The 22,966-nt window shown below is 45.8% G+C and overlaps 2 protein-coding genes across 2 annotated transcripts; both read right to left on the bottom strand.

Moving 5' to 3' along the window:
- Positions 1–9,879: 9,879 nt before the first annotated feature.
- On the bottom strand, positions 9,880–14,092 carry LOC118378516 (amphoterin-induced protein 1-like). Its single transcript, XM_052484191.1, has 5 exons — positions 13,789–14,092; positions 12,931–13,518; positions 12,515–12,697; positions 11,838–12,326; positions 9,880–11,569 (listed from the first exon to the last, which is right to left on the bottom strand). The coding sequence occupies exons 2-5, from the start codon at positions 13,399–13,401 to the stop codon at positions 11,180–11,182; spliced, it is 1,533 nt and encodes a 510-aa protein (XP_052340151.1). The 5' UTR covers positions 13,402–13,518; positions 13,789–14,092; the 3' UTR covers positions 9,880–11,179.
- Positions 14,093–17,214: 3,122 nt separating this feature from the next.
- LOC127912979 (uncharacterized) lies at positions 17,215–22,750 on the bottom strand. Its single transcript, XM_052484174.1, has 2 exons — positions 22,609–22,750; positions 17,215–17,909 (listed from the first exon to the last, which is right to left on the bottom strand). The coding sequence occupies exons 1-2, from the start codon at positions 22,748–22,750 to the stop codon at positions 17,215–17,217; spliced, it is 837 nt and encodes a 278-aa protein (XP_052340134.1).
- Positions 22,751–22,966: the final 216 nt, after the last annotated feature.

Below are 22,966 nucleotides of genomic sequence, written 5' to 3'. Positions count from 1 at the left end.
TCTGCCATGGCCAGCAAAGAGTCCGAATCTCAATCCCATTGAGGACGTCTGGGACCTGTTGGATCGGAGGGTGAGGGCTAGAAATGTCCGGGAACTTGCAGGTGCCTTGGTGGACGAGTGGGGTAACATCTGACAGCAAGAACTGGCAAATCTGGTGCAGTCCATGAGGAGAAGATGCACTGCAGTACTTAATGCAGCTGGTGGCCACACCAGATACTGACTGTTACTTTGATTTGGATCCCCCCCTTTGTTCAGGGACACATTATTCCATTTCTGTTAGTCACATGTCTCTGGAACTTGTTCAGTTTATGTCTCAATTGTTGAGTCTTGTTATGTTAATACAAATATTTACACATGTTAAGTTTGCTGAAAATAAAAGCAGTTGACAGTGAGAGGACGTTTATTTTTTTTGCTGAGTTTACGTGCTCGTAGCTCGTCTATTTTACTATTGACCGATTGTACGTTGGCTAATAGGACCGATGGTAAAGGTAGATTACCCTCTCAGCGACGGATCCTTACAAGGCATTCGGAACCGTCGTCCACGATATCTCAGTCTTTTCCTCCTGCGAATGACGGGAATTAGGGCCCTGTCGGGCATCGGAAGTAAATCCTTCCTGTCCGACTTGTTGAAGAAGAATTCCTCCAGTGCGAGGTGAGTAATCGCTGCCCTGATATCAAGAAGCTCTTTTAGGTCATAAGCCACGGTGACTGAAACATTATGTACAAAATGAGTTACAAATAACGCAAAAAACACACACAAAAGCACATTTGGTTATGGGATCGTAAAACGTCAGCCATCTCCATTATTTTCAATCATCTCTCCTATTCCCCAAAGGAAACGACCGGCATATGAAAACTCCCTCTAGCCCATGCCTACACCAATCCAATGCTTTAAAGCTAGTGAGGAGTAGTGAACAGGTGCACACTTCAGGTTGAAGGAGAGATTATTGGGACACAGCCATAGAGATACAGGTGATGAGGTGCCAGGGGATTGGCTGGTGATGAAGATAGATTAGGCCTGTTATCTGTTATCTGTAATAAGGATAAAACACACAGGGTTATGGGGGTCCGTATGTGATAAGTTCCAGCATTGTCTGTCTGACATCTCCCTACTGGGCAGTAGGGAGATAGACAGGGGAGGAGAGACAGACAGACAGACTTGCAGAGAGAAAAATAAAAACTCTGTCCTCGCTGCCAGATCCTTCCTTATCTTCTAAAACGTTGTTGTGTGATGGGTGAAATTATTGGAGAGTCACATGCCTTTTCACTGTCATTCTATTACATTATATATTCAATGATTGTCTGTCAGCCACTCGGTTCCTTGTTCCTATTCAGCACAATCTCATTCATACATTTCTCCATTACATCAGAAATAACTTACCGGTGTTACTATGACAACATCTGTTGTAATGTTTTCATTGGACAAGCACGTCACTGTTGAATAAAAGAAAAGGCTGGAAAAGTCACTGTTCAATTCAAGATCAAAATGTTGTCATCACCACAAGTAAATCCCAAACCGGTGAACACAGTAGAGCTCTACAGCATCGCTTATCATGCCTACCCAGCCCCTCCTTCCTGTGTCTGTATCTCCCTCCAGCCCCTCCTTCCTGTGTCTGTATCTCCCTCCAGCCCCTCCTTCCTGTGTCTGTATCTCCCTCCAGGCCCTCCTTCCTGTGTCTGTATCTCCCTCCAGCCCCTCCTTCCTGTGTCTGTATCTCCCTCCAGCCCCTCCTTCCTGTGTCTGTATCTCCCTCCAGCCCCTCCTTCCTGTGTCTGTATCTCCCTCCAGCCCCTCCTTCCTGTGTCTGTATCTCCCTCCAGCCCCTCCTTCCTGTGTCTGTATCTCCCTCCAGCCCCTCCTTCCTGTGTCTGTATCTCCCTCCAGCCCCTCCTTCCTGTGTCTGTATCTCCCTCCAGCCCCTCCTTCCTGTGTCTGTATCTCCCTCCAGCCCCTCCTTCCTGTGTCTGTATCTCCCTCCAGCCCCTCCTTCCTGTGTCTGTATCTCCCTCCAGCCCCTCCTTCCTGTGTCTGTATCTCCCTCCAGCCCCTCCTTCCTGTCTCTGTATCTCCCTCCAGTCCCTCCTTCCTGTGTCTGTATCTCCCTCCAGCCCCTCCTTCCTGTGTCTGTATCTCCCTCCAGCCCCTCCTTCCTGTGTCTGTATCTCCCTCCAGCCCCTCCTTCCTGTGTCTGTATCTCCCTCCAGCCCCTCCTTCCTGTGTCTGTATCTCCCTCCAGCCCCTCCTTCCTGTGTCTGTATCTCCCTCCAGCCCCTCCTTCCTGTGTCTGTATCTCCCTCCAGCCCCTCCTTCCTGTCTCTGTATCTCCCTCCAGCCCCTCCTTCCTGTGTCTGTATCTCCCTCCAGCCCCTCCTTCCTGTGTCTGTATCTCCCTCCAGCCCCTCCTTCCTGTGTCTGTATCTCCCTCCAGCCCCTCCTTCCTGTGTCTGTATCTCCCTCCAGCCCCTCCTTCCTGTGTCTGTATCTCCCTCCAGCCCCTCCTTCCTGTGTCTGTATCTCCCTCCAGCCCCTCCTTCCTGTGTCTGTATCTCCCTCCAGCCCCTCCTTCCTGTGTCTGTATCTCCCTCCAGCCCCTCCTTCCTGTGTCTGTATCTCCCTCCAGCCCCTCCTTCTAAACTGTCCCTGTATCCCCTACAATCAGAGACACCAGCTCCTGTTCTGTAAATCCCTCCCTGGCTACAGTCAGAGACACGCAGCTACTGTTCTGTAAACCTCCCTCCACCTCCTTCTGGCTACAGTCTACTGTTACTGTCGTCCCTCCAGCTACAGTCCTCCTTCCTGTGTCTGTATCTGGCTACCTCCAGCCTACTGTTACTGTAAACCGTCCCTGTATCTCGATATCTGGCTACAGTCAGAGACACGCAGCTACTGTTACTGTAAACCGTCCTGTGTACCGATATCTGGCTACAGTCAGAGACACGCAGCTACTGTTACTGTCCGTGTCTGTATCTCCCTCAGAGACACGCAGCTACCTTAAACCGTGTCTGTATCTGGCTACAGTCAGAGACACGCAGCTACTGTTACTGTAAACTTCCTGTGTCTGTATCTGGCCCAGTCAGAGACACGCAGCTACTGTTCCTGTAAACCGTCCCCTGTATCTGGCTCCAGTCAGAGACACACAGCTACTGTTACTGTAAACCGTCCCTGGTACCGATATCTGGCTACAGTCAGAGACACACCCTACTGTTACTGTAAACCGTCCCTGGTACCGATATCTGGCTACAGTCAGAGACACGCAGCTACTGTTACTGTAAACCGTCCCTGGTACCGATATCTGGCTACAGTCAGAGACACGCAGCTACTGTTACTGTAAACCGTCCCTGGTACCGATATCTGGCTACAGTCAGAGACACGCAGCTACTGTTACTGTAAACCATCCCTGGTACCGATATCTGGCTACAGTCAGAGACACACAGCTACTGTTACTGTAAACCGTCCCTGGTACCGATATCTGGCTACAGTCAGAGACACACAGCTACTGTTACTGTAAACCGTCCCTGGTACCGATATCTGGCTACAGTCAGAGACACGCAGCTACTGTTACTGTAAACCGTCCCTGGTACCGATATCTGGCTACAGTCAGAGACACGCAGCTACTGTTACTGTAAACCGTCCCTGGTACCAATATCTGGCTACAGTCAAAGACACGCAGCTACTGTTACTGTAAACCGTCCCTGGTACCGATATCTGGCTACAGTCAAAGACACGCAGCTACTGTTACTGTAAACCGCCCCCATATGATTCATCCAATCAGAGACAAGCTACTGTTACTTCAGAGGAACAATTTGCTGCAATCAGAGGCAGGTTACTGTAAACCGTCCCCGGTACCGATATCTGGCTACAATCAGTAAACAGCTACTGTTACTGAAAGTCCCTGTACCGAATCTGGCTACAGTCAGAGACACGCAGCTACTGTTACTGTAAACCGTCCCTGGTACCTCTGGCTACAGTCAAGACACGCAGCTACTGTTACTGTGTCCCTGGTACCGATATCTGGCTACAGTCAGAGACACGCAGCTACTGTACAGTCAGAGACACGCAGCTACTGTTACTGTAAACCGTCCCTGGTACCGATATCTGGCTACAGTCAGAGACACACAGCTACTGTTACTGTAAACCGTCCCTGGTACCGATATCTGGCTACAGTCAGAGACACGCAGCTACTGTTACTGTAAACCGTCCCACCGATATCTGGCTGTCAGAGACACACAGCTACTGTTACTGTAAACCGTCCCTGTACCGATATCTGGCTAATCAAAGACACACAGCTACTGTTCCAAATGTCCCTGGTACAGGCTACAATCAGATACAGCTACTGTTACTGTAAACAATGTACCGATATCTGGCTACAAACAAATCCAGCTACTGTTACTGTAAACGGTGTCCCTGTACCGATATCTGGCTACAATCCAAGCTATACTGGTCCCTGGTACCGATATCTGGCTACAATCAGAGACACACAGCTACTGTTACTGTAAACCGTCCAGGGTACCGATATCTGGCTACAGTCAAAGACACGCAGCTACTGTTACTCCATATGATTCATCCATCCAGTACAATACATTCAGAGGAACAATTTGATGCATGGGGGGTGCTTTTGGACATCGCAATCAGTAAAATATTGAAGAGGCTGGAATCCTGAGGAACGTGATCCTTGCTTGGTTAAATAAGACTTCAGTCACTCATTGTGTTTAACCCAGGCTATAGAACGAACCACAGCCACTGTAACAAACCTTGTGTTTCATTACATGATGAAAGCAGACACATGTAGCTTGACTTGAGACACACAAACTACTTGTCTGATTGGCAATGACTGCTTCCAAATGTAACTAGAGGACAGGCCCCATAATGACAAATATAAACAATGTTAACAAACAAATCCAGACTGAATCAACGGTGTCACTCTGTCGGGCCAAAATAATGGAGTGTAGGAGGGATAAGCCCTGTCTGCACACACACAGGGGAACACACACAGGGGAACACACAGGGGAACACACACAGGGGAACACACACAGGGAAACACACACAGGGGAACACACACAGGGGAACACACACAGGGAAACACACACAGGGAAACACACACAGGGGAACACACACAGGGGAACACACACAGGGGAACACACACAGGGAAACACACAGGGAACAGGGGAACACACAGGGGAACACACACAGGGGAACACACAGGGAACACACACAGGGAAACAACACACAGGGGAACACACACAGGGAAACACACACAGGGAAAACACACACAGGGGAACACACACAGGGAACACACACAGGGGAACACACACAGGGGAACACACACAGGGGAACACACACAGGGAAACACACACAGGGAAACACACACAGGGGAACACACACAGGGAAACACACACAGGAAACACACACAGGGAAACACACACAGGGAAACAGGGAACACACACAGGGAAACACACAGGGAAACACACACAGAGGAAACACACACAGGGAAACACACACAGGGAAACACACACAGGGGAACACACACACAAACACACACAGGGGAACACACACAGGGAAACACACACAAACACACACAGGGAAACACACACAGGGAAAACACACACAGGGAACACACACAGGGAAACACACAGGGAAAACACACAGGGAAACACACACAGGGAAACACACACAGGGAAACACACACACAGGGGAACACACACAGAGAAACACACACAGGGAAACACACACAGGGAAACACACACAGGGGAACACACACAGGGGAACACACACAGGGGAACACACACAGGGGAACACACACAGGGGAACACACACAGAGAAACACACACAGAGAAACACACACAGGGGAACACACACAGGGAAACACACACAGGGAAACACACACAGAGAAACACACACAGGGAAACACACACAGGGGAACACACACAGGGGAACACACACAGGGGAACACACACAGGGAACACACACAGGGAAAACACACACAGGGAAACACACACAGGGAAACACACACAGGGGAACACACACAGGGGAACACACACAGGGAAACACACAGGGAAACACACACACAGGGAAACACACACAGAGAAACACACACAGGGAAACACACACAGGGGAACACACACAGGGAAACACACACAGGGAACACACACAGGGGAACACACACAGGGGAACACACACAGGGGAACACACACAGGGGAACACACACAGGGAACACACACAGGGAAACACACACACAGGGGAAACACACACAGGGAAACACACACAGGAAACACACAGGGGAACACACACAGGGGAACACACACAGGGAAACACACACAGGGAAACACACACAGGGAAACACACACAGGGAAACACACACAGGGAAACACACACAGGGAACACACACAGGGAAACACACACAGGGAGAAACACACAGGGAAACACACACAGGGAAACACACACAGGGAAACACACACACAGGGGAACACACACACAGGGAAACACACACAGGGGAACACACACACAGGGGAACACACACAGGGAAACACACACAGGGAAACACACACAGGGGAAACACACACAGGGGAACACACACAGGGAAACACACACAGGGGAACACACACAGGGAAACACACACAGGGGAACACACACAGGGAAACACACACAGGGGAACACACACAGGGAAACACACACAGGGGAACACACACACAGGGGAACACACACAGGGAAACACACACAGGGAAACACACACAGGGAAACACATCCGAACACCCAAGCAATCACGCACAGAGGGAAGCCTTATCAAACAATGTAATTAGCATTCAGACATCAGTAGCCCTGTCGTTGTCATGACAAAGGCGCTCACAATATTGTAATCAGTCCGTTTTGTTTTGGCCAAGACATGGACAGTGGTGGACGTCTCGTCTGCTTGAAAACCAGGTTAATTTGGGCTCAACAGCCAGCCACACTAGAAAGATCCTGAATAACAGCCCTTTTTGGAGTACTGCCCATGGGTACCCCACTATCAAGAATCCAGTCGGACACTGTTGCCTATACAACTCTTTTAGCTAGACGGCTAATACTACAGAACTGGAAGATGGCAGCTCCCCCATCTTATAAATATTGGGATGTGTTGTGCTCTCTGAAACTAGAAAAAATCCAATTCAATTCACGTGGGAACCCCAAACTGTTTGATGAGGCTTGGACTCCATTCTGGTCTTACTTTAAACAGTCCATCCTCTGATGGCATTCCAATTCATACTAAAATAAGTCTGTGACTTAAGGGTTGGAGGAGCCTCTCTCTGTGTTTTTGCTGGGGGGGCATTAAGGTCCATGTGCTTATTGATTGTGATCTGCAGATGCCTTGTTCATCTTGCTCGGGCAGAGACTGAAGTGTGAGCTTGTTTTTCCCAGTTATTTTTACACTTTGTTCACGCCTACATGAATAATCATTTTATGATTATGATTTATGTCCTATTGAACATGACCCAGCTCTCTCCTGTCAGTAGGGACATAGTATGCTAGCTACAACATGATGATGTATATTAATGGAATATAGCATGCTAGCTACAGCATGATGGTGTATATTAATGGAATATAGCATGCTAGCTACAGCATGATGATGTATATTAATGGAATATAGCATGTTAGCTACAACATGATGATGTATATTACATTTACATTTACATTTAAGTCATTTAGCAGACGCTCTTATCCAGAGCGACTTACAAATTGGGAAACATGATGATGTACAGTCAGATAGTCAGAGCCCTAGTCATAGACAGTTTAAATATCTACCCCTTCGTCCTACAAGAACAGTGGTGGTAAATGCTATATTAATGCAAATCATTACCACCATTAAAGTCACTTTGCTACAACATTAATGACAAGCATATTGCATGTTAAATTGATCTGTAGCTACATCACAGTATTCTTGGACTGAAGTAGCTAAAGTAGCTAATATTAATGGAATATAGCATGCTAGCTACAACATGAATGTATATTAATGGAATATAGCATGCTAGCTACAACATGAATGTATATTAATGGAATATAGCATGCTAGCTACAGCATGATGATGTATATTAATGGAATATAGCATGTTAGCTACAACATGATGATGTATATTAATGGAATATAGCATGCTAGCTACAACATGATGTATATTAATGGAATATAGCATGCTAGCTACAACATGAATGTATATTAATGGAATATAGCATGCTAGCTACAACATGATGATGTATATTAATGGAATATAGCATGCTAGCTACAACATGATGTATATTAATGGAATATAGCATGCTAGCTACAACATGAATGTATATTAATGGAATATAGCATGCTAGCTACAACATGATGATGTATATTAATGGAATATAGCATGCTAGCTACAACATGATGTATATTAATGGAATATAGCATGCTAGCTACAACATGATGATGTATATTAATGGAATATAGCATGCTATCTACAACATGATGTATATTAATGGAATATAGCATGCTAGCTACAACATGATGTATATTAATGGAATATAGCATGCTAGCTACAACACGATGATGATGTATATTAATGGAATATAGCATGTTAGCTACAACATGATGATGTATAGGCTACCCTGCCGCCTCACGTAGAGCTGATCAGGCTGTTGATTGAGGCCTGTGGAATATTGTCCCACTCCTCTTCAATGGCTGTGCGAAATCGCTAGATATTGGCAAGACCTGGAACACGCTGTGCTACACGTCGAACCAGAGCATCCCAAACATGCTCAATGGGTGACATGTCTGGTGGGTTTGCAGGTCATGGAAAAACTGTGCCATTTTCAGCTTCCAGGTATTGTGTTCAGATCCTTGCAACATGGGGCTGTGCATTATCATGCTTAAATGGCACGACAATGGGCCTCAGGGTCTCGTCATGGTATCGCTCTCTGTACATTCATAAAATACAATTGTATTTGTTGTTCGTAGCTTATGCCGGCCCAAACCATAACCCCATCGCCACCATGGGGCACAATGTTGACATCAACAAACCGTTAGCCCACACGACACCATACACTCTGTCTGCCATCTGCCTTGTACAGTTCAAACTGGGATTCATTCATGAAGAGCACACATTTCCAGTGTACCTGTGGCCATCGAAGGTAAGCATTTTACCACTGAAGTCGGTTACGACTCCGAACTGCAGTCAGGTCAAGACCTTGCTGAGGACGACGAGCACGCAGATGAGCTTTCCTGAGACGGTTTCTGACAGTTTGTGCAGAAATACTTTGGTTGTACAAACCCACAGTTTCATCAGCTGTCAGGGTGGCTGGTCTCAGACAATCCCGCAGGTGAAGAAGCTGGACATAGAGATCCTGGGCTGGTGAGGTTACACCGTGGTCTGCGGTTGTGAGGCCGGTTGGACGTGCTGCCAAATTCGCTAAAATGACTTTCGGAAGCGGCTTATGGTAGAGAAATTAACATTAATGTCTCTGGCAACAGTTCTGGTGGACATTCCTGCAGTCAGCATGGCAATTCCACACTTCCTCAAAACTTGAGACATCTGTGGCATTGTGTTGTCTGACAAAACTTCACATTTTAGAGTGACCTTTTATTGTCCCCAGCAGAAGGTGCACCTGTGTAGTGATCATGCTGTTTAATCAGCTTCTTGATATGCCACACCTGTCAGGTGGATAGATTATTTTGACAAAGAGAAATGCTCACTAACAGGATGGAAACAAATTTGTGCATCAACATTTTAGAGAAACAAGCATTCTGTTCTTATGGAACATTTTATTTGAGCTCATGAAACACAGGGGCCAACACTTTACATTTTGTGTTTATATATATATATATATATATATATATATATATATATATATATATATATATATATATATTCAGTATAATATCTAATCTCTTAGTGACTGGCCTCTTATAACATAGCGACAATAAAATCAAATAAATAGTACTGTTTCTTCTTCCTAACGATGATTATAATTCTCCATTTTAGATAATTATTTTGGCAAAGGAGAAATGCTAACTAAAAGGATGGATTTGTGCATCAACATTTTAGAGTAACAAGCTTTGACTTCACAAGGGTGAAGTCTTCGTACAGTAGTTGACCTATTCATAATTAAATCAAGTATCAAGTGAACCACAATGACCTTCTATTCCACTATTGTGCTCTGTTGCTATCTCATTATGACTAAATAACTATCTGACCTAACTATGAGGGAGTAGAATAGAAGATCCATTTCCTGGTTCCCACTCTGTCTGGTCTGTGGGCCGTTAAGGTGACGCTTATTGATGACATGTTGCTCCTCTTCAGTATGACTCACTGGTAACGATTATTCATGACCTGCTGGTAGCAAACATAATAGAGAGTTTGGCCAACTCTGAAGACGTCTGTCTATCGGTCTGTCTGTCGGTCAGTCTGTCGGTCTGTCTGTCGGTTGGCCTGTCGATCGGGGTGGAGGGGTATATACATAGAAATAGAATTACTAGAATAGACATTCCCATCCAAGTCAATGTTCTATGATGGGTGGACTGACGGCCATATTGAATGTACCCATGTCAGGAAGTAATATAAAGTCATTCCATTTCTATGGGTATAGGTGCCGTGTGTACGTACTAACGTCTACAGAAGACGCTCCCACTCGTCTACTTCCAATAAGTAAATAGAAATAGGAGTCAGTCTACAAGGCTCATGTTCATGACTTTGATTATGTCAATATGTATGAACTATTTTATTTTCCCAAATGTGTTCATTTCTATTTTATATTCTTTCTTTAAATGTTTAAAATGGTCCACGTCTCATATTCTCTGTATCTCCACCAGGCAATGTCTTCCTGAGTACTGATACTGTCCAAACATGATATCCTCTTCCACCATTACTGTATCACAGGAAGGAATAGTGTCCTCCTACACTACTCTGTCAGGCTTTCACAGTATGTACTGTATATTTAAGTGCTACAAATTAAATGCTGGAACGGTCCTGACTATTGTCAATTGTCCTTGTTAATACCAAGGCAATGTGTTTAACACTCCCCTGAAGCTTCTCATTGGTCAGTTTGGTCAATTTGGGGAACTGTGATTGGCTTTCTGTCCAAGTTCCCACCTCCAGGAAGTATTCACAGTTTCATCCAATCACACCACATACATCACTGATCCATCCAATCACGTCACAGCGTACACAGCTCTCCGGTCCGTACCATCTCAGACCACTACGGGGGTGTCAGAGAAGAACAAATTAATAGACTCAGCCACAGACTTCTTCCTCCTTCCCTTCCCCAGTAATCCTCCCTCCTCATCCATCTCTCCCTGGTCCCCCTCCATATCGCTGGGGTTCACTTTCCCGTTCTGCCCAAGCTCCTTGGGGTCGATGAAGGCCACGTGCCTTGGGTCTGTGTTGTTGGCCAGGTCTTCATGGCTGAGCATGGAGGAGTGGAAGGAGTCCTGGTGGTTGTTCTTGGGGCAGCAGAAGCATCGGCAGGGGGTCAGGTACAGGTAGATGAACACTAGGACCAAACTGGTCACGCAGCCCACCAGGGTGGTGTAGGCCGTATTCAGGTTCTCGCCATTTCCCTTCTCCGTGAAGTTATGCACCTTTGGGAATTGATAGGAATGAAGTTGAATTTAATTTAGATTTTGCAGACGCTCTAAATTGAATTGTATAGAATAGATTTGAATTTAAAGCACACTGTGTTTGTCTATTGTTGTGGCTTAGATGAAGATCAGATCAAATCCAGGTAATTCCAAAGGGTTCACTGTTTCTTACCTTTATTGATGCCCAAGGGGGAAATAAAGACGTCACAGGATTACTGTACACACAACATCACAACACACAGCGAACACATTACAGAGCAGTAAACACCTTGAGCAGCACGTAGATCGTCTCGTTGAGGGCTTCGCTCACAGCGTAGCATGTATACGTCCCTGAGTCCTCCGGCTTCACCGGGCCGATCTGGAGACTACCGTCAGGAAGCACCTTGGCTGTCTGGTTAAGGCCTTCCGTCACCACTACATCACTAGGCGTCACCCAGGTCTTAGACAGATCTCTGTGTTTAGTATCACAGCGCAAGATCAGCGTCTGGTCCAGCCAAGCTTCCTCGTCCGCCTCGTAGAACGTACTACAGTTCATGTAGTCTCTGTTGAGGTCGAAGACCCCCACCCTGCTTTTCTGGGACCCGGGGAGATAGCAGCTGTACTCGTCTTTAAAGTCCAGGGCTGAGTTGAGCCGGAGGATGTGCCAGTGGGCCAGGAGACTATATAGGCTACAGTCACAGATCAGAGGGTTGTTGTGGAAGTAGAGGCCATTCTTTATCCAGGCAGGCAGCACCTGCAGCTCCTCGATGGGGGGGACCTAATAATACAGACATTATGAGAAACAATTACATTTGTAGACACACACACACACACACACACACACACACACACACACACACACACACACACACACACACACACACACACACACACACACACACACACACACACACACACACACACACACACACACACACACACACACACACACACACTGTCTTATACCTTGATCCTGTTGGTGGAGATGTCCATCAGGCTGAGTTTCTCCAGGCGGGTCTTGTCCTTGACCAGTTCCAGGGGGAATCGTGAGATCATGTTCTGGGACAGGTAGAGTTTCTGCAGGCTGTGGAGACCCTGGAAGGCTGAGCGGTCAATCTGAGATATACGGTTGTTGTACAGCAACAACACCTGGGAATATGGAGAAATTAACAGTAAACATTACACTCACAAGTTTCAAAGGAATAGACACATTTCAAATGCCGTATTATGTCTATGTACAGTGTTATAATTATGTGCAAATAGTTTTTAAAAATCTCTCTAATCCCTCCTCCTCTCCTCTCCTCTCTCTCTCTCTCTCTCTCTCTCTCTCTCTCTCTCTCTCTCTCTCTCTCTCTCTCTCTCTCTCTCTCTCTCTCTCTCACCTCCAGCTGCCCCAGCGGCTCAAAGATGAACTCGTCCAGCTGTCGCAGGTTGTTGGAGGACAGGTCCAGGTAGCGCAGGTGTTTGACGTAGACGAAGGCCTCAGATGAGAGGAAGTGAAGGCCATTGTGACTGAGTAGGAGGTTGTGGAGTTTGATGAGTTTCACCGTGGTCCACTCAGCCCTCAGCCGGGAGACGTCGTTGTAGCTGAGGTCCAGGACGGCAATGTAGAGAGGCAGGCCAGTGGGCACCGTGGTCAGGTTCATCTTGGAACAGCTCACGATGTTACTGGCACAGATGCAGGTCTTGTGGCAGTTGAGGGTTGAGGCTACCGCCCCAGACGGGAACCAGAGGAGGGCCAGGGAGAGGAAGACGTACAAGGCCCATCGAACCTGGATCCTCCTCAGGCTGAGAGAGGGAGAGGCAGAGGGGGAGGGCTCCGGCAGGGCGCCTGCTCTGCGTGGAGGCAACATGCTAGGAGACGGACGGTGTGTTGTTGTTAAAGGAGAGGAACTTCCTGTATTATGGTTCTCTTCCTACACAGCATGGAGCAGCAGCTGGTGGAATCCCTGGCATCGCTTAATTGAGGTCTGAAAGAAAAGCAAACAGACTATTGTTGTTTGAAACAGAGACATGGCTGTTGGACAGGAGAGGATATCGTCATGGTTACATGCCTGATAGAGTGGAAGTATATTCCTTAAAATACATTCAGTCACACACACAATCCCTATGAGAAACAATTACATTTGCATGCATTCAGATTTTAACAAATATAAATATATATTTTTTTAATTTGATTAGTTTCTACAGCATTCCATTTGCTCCAAAACAGCATGATAATAATACAGAATGTATCCTACCTTAACGTCAGATCAGATTTAGCCATCCTCAATCATTCTCTGAAATGAAATCCATCCGCTGCCCTAATCAGACACGTCTGTTTATAATTTGCACCTCGTTTTAGTCCGTACAGTATTAGTCTCTCCAATGTAAGGACAACAAACGGGATGCAGAGAGACAGAGAGGAGAAATCCTTCCTCGCCTATAGTCCAGCTTCAAACAAAACACTGCTCTGCTCCCTATCCAAATCTCCATAGAAGATTATGCAAGGATAAGATTACGCAAGGATAAGATTACATAAAGATCAAAGAACACATGCCCTAAGACCAGTGTCACTCACCCAACCTGAATGAATGAATGACTGGGATAAGTCGGCTATGGGTCCAGGTATGATGTATTTTTTTTAAAGGTACAGATGTCGGATCGAAACTTGATCACTCTTTTGTCGCAGATATTTTTCATGATGCTTCAGGAAATTCAAATGAATCTCGTTAGTGGCTGAAAATGAGCAGTTCTCTTTTTATCCATGCCGGGGCAGTCGAGTCTTTGGGATCAGGGTTTAAAGGTAACCACATGTAACATATGGATTTGCAGTAGTATACGCGTCAAAAGTCCCAATGCAAAGTTACACCTCTCTTTCCATTTTTCTAGCTATAATGTAAACTCAAACAGAAATAACTTCAAATCTACAATTTTAAATTAAACCAAATTGTTTGCACTCATAAATACTGGTTTAAATGTTATTTTTTTAGCCAGCTTACAAGCAAATACTTCATGAATTTATTGTTACAAATCAACTTGCAAGGTTGCTAACCAACTAGCCTGCTGACGTGAATTTATTGTTACAAATCAACTTGCAAGGTTGCTAACCAACTAGCCTGCTGACGTGAAACCTACCAGCCTGCAAATGTTAACCCTACTAGCGTGCTAACGTTAACCCTACCAGCCTACTAACGTTAACCCTACCAGCCTGCTAACGTTAACCCTACCAGCCTGCTAACGTTAACCCTACCAGCCTGCTAACGTTAACCCTACCAGCCTGCTAACGTTAACCCTACCAGCCTGCTAACGTTAACCCTACCAGCGTGCTAACGTTAACCCTACTAGCGTGCTAACGTTAACCCTACCACCCTGCTAACGTTAACCCTACTAGCGTGCTAACATTAACCCTACTAGCGTGCTAACGTTAACCCTACCAGCCTGCTAACGTTAACCCTACTAGCATGCTAACGTTAACCCTACTAGCATGCTAACGTTAACCCTACCAGCCTGCTAATGTTAACCCTACCAGCCTGCTAACATTAACCCTACCAGCCTGCTAACGTTAACCCTACTAGAGTGCTAACGTTAACCCTACTAGCCTGCTGACGAGAAACCTACTAGCGTGCTAACGTTAACCCTACCAGCGTGCTAACGTTAACCCTACCAGCCTGATAACATTAACCCTACTAGCGTGCTAACGTTAACCCTACTAGCCTGCTGACGTGAAACCTACTAACCTGCTAACGTTAACCCTACTAGCCTGCTAACGTTAACCCTACTAGCCTGCTAACGTTAACCCTACTAGCCTGCTAACGTTAACCCTACTAGCGTGCTAACGTTAACCCTACCAGCCTGCTAACGTTACGCATGAGTCAGCCAGTTGCTATCAACACCTAGTTTAAAGCTACAATAAACTAAACCACTATTTATTTTTGGAAATAAATAGCCTCCTCTAACCAGTTATCAAAGAATGTTCGCTATCTATATTAAGTTATATTAGCCAGCAAACTAGCCAAAAAGTTACCCCCGTAGCCTAATTCACAGAGTACATGCAGAAAACTTGACAAAACAAAAAAGAGAACAGATGAGGTACTACGCAATTAGAGCGAGCAACCTTTTTCTCTTTGTGGGTCATTTAGAAGATATCTGAGAATTAGTTAATACATTTGTAATAACCCAAAAATATAACTACGTTTGTAGTTATTGGTAACCGGTTTGTGACTACAACTAAGTAGTCTTTTGACCACTACAGACGGAGTCATCTATGATATTTTAAAAGAGGAAGCTAAATATTTGAAGAAGATGTTTTTTCCCCCCCATCTCATCCTCACCCTCTGAATGCCGATTACTGTAAGGAATTATTTTCAAATCATTTAAATAAAAAAATGAAAACCACCAAAGGTACGAATAGATCAGTGTGAAGGTCAAATTACAGAGGAATAACTTTTGGAGGTTATTAAATCCTTTCAGTCTGGAAAACCCCCAGGGCTTGATGGCCTACCAGTAGAGGTATATCAAGCCTTTTTGATATACTAAAAGCTCCATTGTTAGCTTGTTGTAACTACTCCTATAGAAAGGATAGTCTGTCAGGTACTCAGTAGGAAGATCTGATTTCTCTATTATTAAAACAAGACCCAGATGGCAAATATAAAGAACCAGTCCATATAAAAAAAAACAGCAAATAGAGTCTACTTCGTAAAGAGTTTTCAATTGTAAAGAGGAGTTAAACAAGGGTAAAAGTATTGCGAAAGTAAAATTTTTCAATTTTTGATTTGTTAAAAAAGTTTGAAATATCCAATAAATGTCGTTCCACTTCATGATTGTGTCCCACTTGTTGTTGATTCTTCACAAAAAAATACAGTTTTATATCTTTATGTTTGAAGCCTGAAATGTGGCAAAAGGTCGCAAAGTTCAAGGGGGCCGAATACTTTTGCAAGGCACTGTATTTGAAATGCGAGCTATTTAATTTGTAAGTCGCTCTGGATAAGAGCGTCTGCTAAATGACTTAAATGTAAATGTTAAATCCGATAACAACATTAGAGGATTAGAAATCCAAGGCTTAAAAAAAAGGTGTCCATGTATGTCGATGACTCCAGTTTAATATTAAGTCCATAAGCTACATCTCTGCAATGTCTCATTGCTGATGTAGTGGCACAGCGGTCTAAGACACTGCATCTCAGTGCTTGAAGCATCACCACAGACACCCTGGTTCAAATCCAACCAGCTGTGATTTGGAGTCCCATAGGGCACCACACAATTGGTCCAGCTTCGTCTAGGTTTGGCCGCTGTAGGCCGTCATTGTAAATAAGAATTTGTTCTTAACTGACTATATATTTTTTAAATGGACTCTCTTTACAATATTACCTATTGGATATTTCAAAAATGTTACTTTTACATTACCCTGTAGTTTGCCTATAAAATGGGCTGACGGTGAGTATACAAAATATATAAATTAGCCCTCCACAATGAATTTCAATCGAAAACTTGCGCAGGTGTTTGTATGCGTGTACACATGCATATACACACACTTGCATCCAAACATACACACGTGCACATACACACACACACACACACACACACACACACACACACACACACACACACACACACACACACACACACACACACACACACACACACACACACACACACGTAAATAGTGCCATACATGCACTCAAACATATTCAGTTGGCCTTGCTGGTATGATCTTTGTTGTCTGGCTTGGGGACGGGGGATTGGGGACTGTTGGGGCTTGGGGACGGGGGGCTTGGGGACTGGGGCTTGGGGACGGGGGATTGGGGACGTTGGGGCTTAGGGGCGGGGGCTTGGAGACTGGGGGTTTGGGGACTGGGGCTTGGGGACTGGGGCTTGGGGACGGGGGGATTGGGGACGGGGCTTGGGGGCTGGGGGCTTGGGGACTGTTGGGGGCTTGGGGGCGGGGGCTTGGGGACGGGGGGTTTGGGGACTGGGGCTTGGGGACTGGGGATTGGGGACGGGGGCTTGGGGGCGGGGGCTTGGGGACGGGGGCTTGGGGACGGGGGCTTGGGGACGGGGGCTTGGGGGCGGGGGCTTGGGGGCGGGGGCTTGGGGACGGGGGTTTGGGGACTGGGTTTGTTTTCTGGGGCTTGGGGACGGGGGGATTGGGGACGGGGGGCGGGGGCTTGGGGACGGGGGTTTGGGGGCGGGGGCTTGGGGGCGGGGGCTTGGGGACGGGGTTTTTGGGGACGGGGGTTTGGGGGCGGGGCTTGGGGGCGGGGGTTTGGGGGGGGGGGCTTGGGGACTGGGGTTTGGTGGCGGGGGCTTGGGGGCGGGGGCTTGGGGACGGGGCTTGGGGGATGGGGGTTGGGGGCTTGGGGGGTTGGGGGCTTGGGGGCGGGGGCTTGGGGGCGGGAGAAAGGAATTGCTTTATTTTTCTTGTGGGGAAAAGTATTCCAGACCCCTTCCCTTTTTCCACATTGGGAAAAGTATTCCAGACCCCTTCCCTTTTTCCACATTGGGAAAAGTATTCCAAACCCCTTCCCTTTTTCCACATTGGGAAAAGTATTCCAAACCCCTTCCCTTTTTCCACATTGGGAAAAGTATTCCAGACCCCTTCCCTTTTTCCACATTGGGAAAAGTATTCCAGACCCCTTCCCTTTTTCCACATTGGGAAAAGCAAAACGTTGAGGGGTCTGAATACTTTCAGAATGCACTGTTCAACTACTTCTCTGTCTCCAAACCCTCATTCATGAGAAGACTCTACAGCGCAGTTTGAAGATGGCAGCAGCGATTCGGCTCAGCTCTGATTTCCTGTCGTGTTCTAGAGGATGGGCGATCAATTGTGATCGATTCACTTTCCATAATATTGATCAACTGTGGCCATATGTACAGCTACAGTAGCGAGACTCATGGGTACAGAACGAGCATCTGCATCTTCTGACTGGCTGTGGTGAGAGAGACATATAACGATGAAATTCAAATCACCCAGTTGGTCAATCATTGTCAGGGTGACTGGTGAATGTCTGCTGTTGCAGTCATAAAATCTCTCTGTTTGTTCATTTAAAAAAAAAAAAACTTGGGACCACACAGCAGGACTGAGAGGTTATTGCAGACTATTCTCAAAGCTGATTCCTACCAACAATGCATACACTCCATGTGAAATGTGATTCTACACCTTATTTAGGATGTACCCACATGGGGACTTCATACCACATACAGCTCAGTCGTAGTTAACACATAAACATTTATTGTATTGTATCCCTAATTTATATCCCGTTAATCTCAGTCATGAGTCACTGTGATGACTGGCCCTGTTAATCACAGTTAGTATTTACCCTGTGATGACTGGCCCTGTTGATCTCAGTTAGTATTTACCCTGTGATGACTGGCCCTGTTAATCTCAGTTAGTATTTACCCTGTGATGACTGGCCCTGTTAATCACAGTTAGTATTTACCCTGTGATGACTGGCCCTGTTAATCTCAGTTAGTATTTACCCTGTGATGACTGGCCCTGTTAATCACAGTTAGTATTTACCCTGTGATGACTGGCCCTGTTGATCTCAGTTAGTATTTACCCTGTGATGACTGGCCCTGTTAATCTCAGTTAGTATTTATCCTGTGATGACTGGCCCTGTTGATCTCAGTTAGTATTTACCCTGTGATGACTGGCCCTGTTGATCTCAGTTAGTATTTACCCTGTGATGACTGGCCCTGTTGATCTCAGTTAGTATTTACCCTGTGATGACTGGCCCTGTTAATCTCAGTTAGTATTTACCCTGTGATGACTGGCCCTGTTAATCTCAGTTAGTATTTACCCTGTGATGACTGGCCCTGTTAATCACAGTTAGTATTTATCCTGTGATGACTGGCCCTGTTGATCTCAGTTAGTATTTACCCTGTGATGACTGGCCCTGTTAATCACAGTTAGTATTTATCCTGTGATGACTGGCCCTGTTGATCTCAGTTAGTATTTACCCTGTGATGACTGGCCCTGTTAATCTCAGTTAGTATTTACCCTGTGATGACTGGCCCTGTTAATCTCAGTTAGTATTTACCCTGTGATGACTGGCCCTGTTAATCTCAGTTAGTATTTATCCTGTGATGACTGGCCCTGTTAATCTCAGTTAGTATTTATCCTGTGATGACTGGCCCTGTTAATCTCAGTTAGTATTTACCCTGTGATGACTGGCCCTGTTAATCTCAGTTAGTATTTATCCTGTGATGACTGGCCCTGTTAATCTCAGTTAGTATTTATCCTGTGATGACTGGCCCTGTTAATCACAGTTAGTATTTACCCTGTGATGACTGGCCCTGTTAATCTCAGTTAGTATTTATCCTGTGATGACTGGCCCTGTTAATCTCAGTTAGTATTTACCCTGTGATGACTGGCCCTGTTAATCTCAGTTAGTATTTACCCTGTGATGACTGGCCCTGTTAATCTCAGTTAGTATTTACCCTGTGATGACTGGCCCTGTTAATCTCAGTTAGTATTTACCCTGTGATGACTGGCCCTGTTAATCTCAGTTAGTATTTATCCTGTGATGACTGGCCCTGTTAATCTCAGTTAGTATTTATCCTGTGATGACTGGCCCTGTTAATCTCAGTTAGTATTTACCCTGTGATGACTGGCCCTGTTGATCTCAGTTAGTATTTACCCTGTGATGACTGGCCCTGTTAATCTCAGTTAGTATTTACCCTGTGATGACTGGCCCTGTTAATCACAGTTAGTATTTACCCTGTGATGACTGGCCCTGTTGATCTCAGTTAGTATTTATCCTGTGATGACTGGCCCTGTTGATCTCAGTTAGTATTTATCCTGTGATGACTGGCCCTGTTAATCACAGTTAGTATTTATCCTGTGATGACTGGCCCTGTTGATCTCAGTTAGTATTTATCCTGTGATGTCTGGCCCTGTTGATCTCAGTTAGTATTTATCCTGTGATGACTGGCCCTGTTAATCACAGTTAGTATTTACCCTGTGATGACTGGCCCTGTTGATCTCAGTTAGTATTTATCCTGTGATGACTGGCCCTGTTGATCTCAGTTAGTATTTACCCTGTGATGACTGGCCCTGTTGATCTCAGTTAGTATTTACCCTGTGATGACTGGCCCTGTTGATCTCAGTTAGTATTTACCCTGTGATGACTGGCCCTGTTGATCTCAGTTAGTATTTACCCTGTGATGACTGGCCCTGTTGATCTCAGTTAGTATTTATCCTGTGATGACTGGCCCTGTTGATCTCAGTTAGTATTTACCCTGTGATGACTGGCCCTGTTGATCTCAGTTAGTATTTACCCTGTGATGACTGGCCCTGTTGATCTCAGTTAGTATTTATCCTGTGATGACTGGCCCTGTTAATCTCAGTTAGTATTTACCATGTGATGACTGGCCCTGTTAATCTCAGTTAGTATTTTACCCTGTGATGACTGGCCCTGTTGATCTCAGTTAGTATTTATCCTGTGATGACTGGCCCTGTTGATCTCAGTTAGTATTTACCCTGTGATGACTGGCCCTGTTGATCTCAGTTAGTATTTACCCTGTGATGACTGGCCCTGTTGATCTCAGTTAGTATTTATCCTGTGATGACTGGCCCTGTTAATCTCAGTTAGTATTTACCATGTGATGACTGGCCCTGTTGATCTCAGTTAGTATTTACCCTGTGATGACTGGCCCTGTTGATCTCAGTTAGTATTTACACTGTGATGACTGGCCCTGTTGATCTCAGTTAGTATTTACCCTGTGATGACTGGCCCTGTTGATCTCAGTTAGTATTTATCCTGTGATGACTGGCCCTGTTGATCTCAGTTAGTATTTACCCTGTGATGACTGGCCCTGTTGATCTCAGTTAGTATTTATCCTGTGATGACTGGCCCTGTTAATCTCAGTTAGTATTTACCCTGTGATGACTGGCCCTGTTGATCTCAGTTAGTATTTATCCTGTGATGACTGGCCCTGTTGATCTCAGTTAGTATTTACCCTGTGATGACTGGCCTTGTTGATCTCAGTTAGTATTTACACTGTGATGACTGGCCCTGTTGATCTCAGTTAGTATTTACCCTGTGATGACTGGCCCTGTTGATCTCAGTTAGTATTTATCCTGTGATGACTGGCCCTGGGAGGGAGGAGGCAGGCAGGCAGGCAGGCAGGCAGGCAGGCCGGCAGGCAGGGAGGGGAGGGAGGGAGGGAGGGAGGGAGGGAGGGAGGGAGGGAGGGAGGGAGGGAGGGAGGGAGGGAGGGAGGGAGGGAGCAGCAGAGGGAGGGAGGGAACCTGTCGCTTACTCCTGCATGGCTTATGCAAACACAATAAACCACAACTACCCACCAACAATTTCACTCACATTCACAGCCCGGAGCTGAACACACACAGGTTGTCTGGATCCAAACTGAACTGCTCTCTTTCACTATTCTTTCACTATTGTTTCATTTCAAAATGAATAGTTAATCAGAGCAATTCAGTTGAAATCCAGGCTAGCACACAACACAGCCACAACACATTCACAACACAGTCACTACACAGCCACAACACAGTCACAACACAGCTACAACACAGTCACAACACAGTCACAACACATTCACAACACAGCCACAACACAGCCACAACACAGCTACAACACAGTCACAACACAGTTAGAATCACATTCACAACACAGTCACAACACATTCACAATACAGTCACAACACATTCACAACACAGTCACAACACAGCCACAACACAGTCACAACACAGCCACAACACATTCACAACACAGCTACAACACAGCTACAACACAGCCACAACACATTCACAACACAGCCACACACATTCACAACACATTCACAATACAGTCACAACACATTCACAACACAGCCACAACACAGTCACAACACAGCCACAACACAGCTACAACACAGCCACAACACATTCACAACACAGCCACAACACATTCACAAAACAGCTACAACACAGCCACAACACATTCACAACACAGCCACAACACAGTCACAACACAGTCACAACACAGTCACAACACATTCACAACACATTCACAACACATTCACAACACAGCCACAACACAGCCACAACAGAGTTAGAATCATATTCAGTGGATGGATGGAGGTACCAAGCCACGAGCAGGGAAACCTGGTAATCTTATCCAGGCAGGTTGGTTCGTCCACCACCAGCTTTGATGAGCTTGTTGAATTCTTAATGCTGTTATACTGGGCCTTATTTGGCAAGGCTACAGATGCTGGATTGGGTCGCATCGACTATAAAAAAACAAACATTTTAGTCTCTGCAGGGATGCCCCTGAGATATTTGCTGCCCACAGGCCTGTTGTGTCTGAATTCTGATTCCGCCGCTGTCCGCCTCAGGGGTGCTGACTATTTTTCATACAGCTCAAAGTGATTCATGTTCAGTTCGACTCTCTGTTACCTGCTGTGATGAGGACAGCGTTGCCTAGTAACCAACAGTACAGCAGT

The sequence above is a fragment of the Oncorhynchus keta genome, chromosome 28 (genome assembly GCF_023373465.1).
Source record: "Oncorhynchus keta strain PuntledgeMale-10-30-2019 chromosome 28, Oket_V2, whole genome shotgun sequence".
Lineage (NCBI taxonomy): Eukaryota > Metazoa > Chordata > Actinopteri > Salmoniformes > Salmonidae > Oncorhynchus > Oncorhynchus keta.
The sequence above is the reverse complement of the archived record's forward strand: the minus strand, read 5'-3'. Positions and strand labels throughout refer to the sequence as shown.